Genomic DNA, 6,908 nt, shown 5'->3' on the forward strand with positions numbered 1-6,908 from the left:
CCCCCTGCAAAAAGCTGGCACAAGCTTGTCACATCTCTGAAAAATCAAGCCCAAACTGTCTCAGATTGGTCCCTCAGAATTAAAGACCTTTTAAATTTTGTTTCATTTCAGCCTCAGAAATCTGTGTGACAGGTTGCTGTCAGCACCGGGACTTGGGGATACCTCGCGCTCTGCAGCACGCCCAGAGCAGCGAGTGAATCCACACTACAGAAAACTCAAAGCATGTTCTCTTCAGATCGGTTTCCAGAGGCTGTTTCACACAAAATAAAAGGACTTGGGAACCTGAACTATGATCCAGCTTGTCCCACTCCCAGATGATGCCCCTCTTTCTGCCCCATGAACGTCAGGGCCACAGCTGCAGATGGGGGAGGAGGGAAGGCAGGGGAAGAAAGCTGTGAAAGCTTTTTACCAAGAAAAGGGATGTTCTTTGCTGGCCTCTGTGAAAGAGTTCACGATCCCGGGCTTGCTTGTGGGTTTGCAGTGGGATGCAAAGCACAGCCCACTCCTGCTCCTTGCTCCTGGACAGCCCAAGCTCAAGGCACCCTGGCTGCCAGCAGCCCCCTGCTCCTCAGGGCTGCGGGTCCAAATCCCACGCTGAGACACCCTCCTCTCCTCAGGAGCCCCAGTGTCCAAGGCAGGGCTTGGCTTCGACCTCAGAAATCAACCACTTTCAATTAAGAACGAAACCTAACCGGACCCAGCCTCCGGGGCCTTGCATTTCAATGGGCAAGATTTCTTAATATATCCCATTTTTGAAAGTGCAGCCCAGTCTTATTAATGAAGACTGTGTCATATTAGGTCAAATGTGCCCTCAGACTGAAGGGACGTGTATTTGCCACTGATTTCAAGGGGAATTTATTGCAGTCACCGGTAACAGAGTTGGCCCAAGGAAGAAAGACGGGGGAGAAAGCTGCTAAGAGATGGAGCAGGAACAGCAAGCGGTGGCTTTGGCAATAAACACGCAGTTCAAGAAGGTGAGAAAGCTATGAAATATTCAGAAAATTTTGGTCTGGAGGACAAAGCTCTGTGCGGCAGGTTGTTGACACAGCCACAGCAAATTGCTCCTAGAGATCTCCCGAAACAAAGCTGTTTAACCTCAGTGTCTGGCTTTGGGGAGGGGTGGACAGAGCTGCACTTGAACGCAAATCGTAACTAGAACCCATCATTAGTTGCAAGAACTTGCTTCTTCGACACTTTCTAGGTCTCAGGGTCAGACCTAACATTTGCTAAGTCAACAGAGGTCCTCTGTCAGCTTCAGCTGGCATTTGCTCAGGTCTCCAGGAGGAAGAATTTAGCTGTGAAGATCAATGAAATCAATACCTGGATATATGCACAGCGGACAAGAATTTCTATTAATATTTCCCAACATTCTGGGTTTTTTTAATAGTAAAGGGGATGTATTTTACTCAAGAAAACTCTCCTTGGTGCCAAAAAAAAAAAAAAAAAAAGTTCATCAAACTTAGTATTGACCTCTTTTTCCTGGAAGTGCTTTCCACGTTTTTGTTTTTTTTTTTTTTTACTTCTTGTAACAGATCAGGGAGTGACCTAGACAAGAAGTTACATTCTTACACAGCAGGTGAACCAGGAACTGGCTGTAATGACCTGCAGGTATGCGGAACAGCACCGGTCTTGCGCCCAGAAACCCTGCACTGATGCAGATAGAAAGAAGCAGATGCTTACATGTACAGACGGCAATAAAGCTAGAGTGTAACATTTTTAGGATCGCAGCTGAGCTCTCAGACAAGGCTTTCTGCAATGACTAATACGACCACGGTCTAATGCGACAGTGCACCGTCTGCAGCCGCTTTCAGTCCTGAAAGTAAGCAAGTTTCTCCAGATGTTATGCACTGAAGGGAAAAAAAAAAAAGAAAGAAAGCACATCCAGTTTTCAATCTTTTTTTATTTATTTAAACTGTACACAAATGTAAAATACTTCAACAGCAAATCTAAGTGAAAATTGTTTGGTTTAAATTATTATGGAACAGAACCTAAAAGGAACTTTATTAAATAAACATAAAAATTGGATTTAAAGGATGCACATATTGTAATGTATTCTACAATAGTCATTTTTTTTCACTCTACGTTCCATGTGCGTATGGTATAGAAAAGACACTGAATAGAACAAACAGAATCCATTTTGTACCCTGAAACAATTGGTAGGCCTCGTGAGGGATTGCTCAGTATGACTACATGATATATGATGGCTTTGCCATCTCATAAAAATTATAACTAATATGTTGGCCTCTTTGGTTCCAAAATTTCTGTATAATACATTTAACTGTATTCATTTTTTGCTGCTATAAAAATAACATTTTTTCAAATGGCAGTTTTTTGACTAATCATGCAACTAAATCAGTGCAAACATTAAAAGCAATCATTCGCTTTAAAAAAGAAGCAAAAGATTTAATTTCAAGTATAAAAAAATATAAAAAAGTCATATCATAAGTCCAGTTTCGTCTAGTATGGGTCAACACTTTAAATTGCATAGCTCATGCGGCACCTGTTTACCTAGATAGTGAGCAAAGATAAGTGCACTATCAAGTACCACTTTTCAAGGCATTGAAATTTGCAAGTGCTATTATACGTGCATTCAAGCAGTTTGCAAGTGCTATGCTGTATCGTTATTTTCTGATCTTTGTGGCCATCCTCGACACCTCCTGGTAAGGAAATTGAAAGCACACTCCTCTCTCCTCCTTTCCAAGACTTGTTAAAATGTTCCTTGCCTGTTATTAAACGCACTGCATTTTTCAGAACGTCTCCACTCTGTTACTGTCACTCCTCTTCAGGGTTCATTGGTTTAGCCGTGGTAGCGGTTGCTTGTTTGCTCATCCCCCACATGACGTGTCCTTGCTGAGTCCCCCGTTGAAGAGCACAAGATTGAAACCTCAACTTTTCATTCTCCGAACAGTGAGAGATGCCAACGGTTAACACAGTCCACATAGGGCATGGGATCCCCTGTTCCAAGACACGGCGGGTATAGCCATCCACGGGTTGCCTGCGGGCAGTTAAAGCATCAGATCACGCCAGCCCAGCTTGTGACTTTGCAACGGTCGGATGTTAGAAATACAGCAGTCGCTTACGTGTCTGTCTCCTTTTCTCTCTCCCCGATGGGACCATGCGATTCCTTACTGGAAGTGCTGTAGGAAGATGCGGGTATCTGTGATGTTTACATTTAGATAAATTTAAATTAAGAGGAAGTGATCTCCTCCCAAGGCAGGTGTCCTGCAGCTTCCCATTAGACCTAAGAGGTGACAGTCGACTTTTTTCTTTTTTTTTTTTCTTTTTTTTTTTTTTTAATTATTTTCTAAGTTTGGTCATTTCGACACCTGCGCGCAAGAATACGTCGTGTTCTCGCAGTCTGTGCTTTTGCCTGAGCAAAGGGAGCTCATTGCGGTCTGACTTCGCCGGCAGGCGGGGAAACAGCTGCTCAGCCGTTCACTCGTACTGGCAGGCATTTAGGTCCGTCGTCACTGGTCACTGACTTTCTGTGCTCATGTCCCTTTTCCGAGCTGCCTCGTATGTGTGTGTGTGTGTCTGTGTGTGTCTGTGTGTGTGTGTCTGAGCGCGTGTTCGTGTGCGTGCCCACGTTTCGTGTGTGTGTGTGTGTGTCTTTAAGATATTTCATAGCATTAACTTATAAGTGGTAGAATATATAAGTGTCCAAGATCCACAAACTGCCACTGTCCTGACACCAAAGTGAATTTTTTTTTTTCTTTTTTCTTTTTTTTTTTTTTTTTCCCAAACTTTTCCACAGTGACTTTCCAACACTGATGCCTGGATACACAGTGAAACTTCCTCCAACACCATCTCGTACAGGAATGCTTCTCTCTTTCTCTCGCCCTCTCAAACCCCCCTCCCCCCCCCCCCCCAAAAACACACCTTAAATCAAGCACAACCACATTCTTCCACAATCATATTGGGAACGTCCCTTTTCACAATGTTGTATTCATCATCAAAGTACAGCATTGACATTGTGCTAAGTTTGGTTGGAATGCAACAGGAGTTCACGGTGCCCGGGTTCAGCCCCCGCATTCGGTACTGATTCACGACAGCGGTGTGAAAGGAGGAAGCCGACCCCGGGACGCCGGCCAAGTAGGCCGGGCAGCTCCCTTCACAGTAATTCCCATAGTAACCTGATGGTGCTATGATCCAGTCATTCCACCCAATGAGTCTAAAGTCAATGTAAAACTGTTGCCTGCAACATAGATTGGTCCTGCCATCGCACTCCAGGCCTCTTTTCCGGATCCTGTGTTTGTTATCGGCGAGGCGGGCTTGCACCACTAAAAAAGGCCGGTGGGATTCCTCCCCGGGGTCCACATAAATTGGCAGCACTGAATACTCTTCACAGCCCTCACATTGAACATCCAAGTTCAGTCTCCTTTCTCCTCTCTCAAACAGAGCCTGGATCGCCTCTGTCATGGGAAAAGTGTGCCAACCACTTCTTTTGAGATCAACTTTCTTTTCAACCACATTCCACTTGTTGCTAGTGTCCGGGTCCTGGAAATAGACTTTGACTCTTACTTTTCGCCTGCTGCCTTTCTCTAAGACATATGGAAGCAGCTTCAAGTAAAGCCACAGGCTGGCTTGAACGACAAACAAGTTCTGGTTCCCTTCATTCGAGATGAAGAAATAGAGGCGGACTCTAGATGAGGCCAGATCGTCTGCAAGATAAGGAGAGATCAGCAAGATTAAGTCAAAAAGGAAACGTTAGCTTGTGTGCCATTCTGGATTCAGAGGCAACGCTAGAGCACAGCGGATCGAGGGAGCGACGGCGGGGCTGTGCCGGCCAGAAGGCACACACTGAATCAGATATCCCCAATTTGCAATCAAAACACTTTGAAAAGGGACTTCCCACAGCAACGTCCATCACCGGGCTGTAGTCGGATGTGTCAGATCCACAGACACCAGTAAGAGCTCTCCAAAACTGGGTATTTCCAGCCAGCCAGCTTTACAGCAGCACCTTGAGAAGACCGGCACTCGGACGCTGCTATCTCGCCGGTTTAAGAACGGGTTTAACTTCCAGCTACCCGCTGATTCTCACGGGGAGAGCCCTTTCAATAACCACCGAAACGCCAATGCCAAACCAGGGATTTTGTTTTGATTTTCACATATTCTCGTTGCAGTTTAACAGAGAGGATTCACGAGACGGAGGGGAAATATTTCATTAATGTGCCTGCTTGTCCAACAGATCAAGCTAACGCCCACTTAGCCTGGTGGAATACCTGCTATTATTAATCGTTTTGATCTCTGCCTTTCCGCCCCGTAAACGATAAACTCCCATACAAGGCAAGGCGCTGAAGCGGTTGCTCTTGCGGCAACGCCGCTGCTGACTGTTCTCAATACGCTTTTCAATAATACCAGAATTAAGGGAGCGAAATTGCCACGGAAAACCAAATGTCACCAAATGCCTGACATAACCCCTTATTTGTAAACAAAAGAGCCTGCTGCATGAAATGTTTCAGAAACACAAGTGGCCCTGCTGCAATTTTGTACGATAAGACCTAACTGAATTTGGCGTAGGTGATAAATGTGCAAGCTGGCCTTTGCGGCCGAGGCTGTAATTCTGGTCCTTGAATCAAAGCCTCCCAATCGCTATTTAAAATTATTGCTGGAAAGGCATTTTCTCATCTGCCCTTATCTGTTTCGCTTCTTTCTGTACAGAGCCAAATGTAGATTTTTTTTTTTTCCCCCTTCCCTCTCTTCTCCTAAGAATCTTTATTATTTTTGTTGATCTCTGAATGGGATTTTTTGCATAGTCGGTGTCTTCATTTGTTACCCTAGACGCCTTACAAATGTGCCTCCAGGGCCCATTCGGTACCTTGTAATATTTCAGGGACAAAAATTTTCACTGCTGTTTGTCTACGTTCTACACAAAGTCGATTTTGGAAGTGTTACAAAAGCCAGCAATTGATCGAATACTAAGTGGAAGTACAAGCCCACCCCAGATCTCCCAAGAACAGCCTATTAAAAAATAATAACCCCCAAAATGTACCCTAGGAAAGCCTTTCGCCTGTTAGTAAATACACAACTTCTTTGTAAACTGTGGTGACAGTGACAGAAAAAGAACAGTACGGTGTTGCTGCACCGATCCACATCGCTTGTGTTGTGTGAGATTGTGTGTGCCCATAAATTTTGTATGTGAATATAACGAGCATATGTATAATGCAACAGATCCCATAGATACTGTAAATGTATATGCCTTCGGTAAGTGGGAGGGTAGATAAAGAAGATGAGTGGGCAGTATACAGGATAGAAAGAGATTTATTTTGTGGACAAATGATATATAGATGCCACAGGAAGATAGAGAGGGAGAGAAAAATGAACGGAGCGATAGAGCGATGATGGAGAGATGGGCAGATAGACAGGAGGGAGCTAATTTGCAGAGCAACGGTGCTAGGGCCAGATGTGCAAAGTTCACAGGCACAGCGGTTGCCTGGATAAACTGCTGGAAAGCTACGCTGAAGGGATTCAGCGATGCATAACTGCAATGGCTGGACAGGACTGAGATGGCTGGTACCGTGGGGATGGATGGCACAGTTAGGAACCGGCCCGACGGACAGAGAGGAGACAGACAGACGCCCTTGGCAGGAGGCTGCACGCAGTGGACAAACAGACAAGGCCAACACTACAAACAAAAGCTAAATAAACGGGCAACGAACGGGAAGGGAGGACGGGTGAACGCGAGCCTCCACAGACAGATGCATGCAGTGAACCAGACGAATGTGCAGGGCAGGCAGACGAGGGAAAGGATGGAAGGGATGGAGCGGGACAGGCAGAGGAGGGACCGTGGGTCCACAGACAGATGCATGCAGTGAACCAGACGAATGTGCAGGGCAGGCAGACGAGGGAAAGGATGGAAGGGATGGAGCGGGACAGGCAGAGGAGGGACCGTGGGACGGAGGCGAGCC

The 6,908-nt window shown here is 45.6% G+C and overlaps 1 protein-coding gene across 1 annotated transcript in view; it reads right to left on the bottom strand.

Moving 5' to 3' along the window:
* Positions 1 to 3,885: 3,885 nt before the first annotated feature.
* INHBB (inhibin subunit beta B) overlaps positions 3,886 to 6,908 on the bottom strand; it is a 9,420-nt gene continuing 6,397 nt past the window's right edge. The window contains 4 exon segments of the mRNA XM_035900243.1: positions 3,886 to 4,705; positions 4,707 to 4,765; positions 4,768 to 4,834; positions 5,223 to 5,344. Coding sequence (XP_035756136.1) covers positions 3,886 to 4,705; positions 4,707 to 4,765; positions 4,768 to 4,834; positions 5,223 to 5,344 — 1,068 coding nt within the window.

Source organism: Egretta garzetta, unplaced genomic scaffold (genome assembly GCF_000687185.1).
Source record: "Egretta garzetta isolate BGI_Z169 unplaced genomic scaffold, ASM68718v1 scaffold48, whole genome shotgun sequence".
Taxonomy (NCBI): domain Eukaryota; kingdom Metazoa; phylum Chordata; class Aves; order Pelecaniformes; family Ardeidae; genus Egretta; species Egretta garzetta.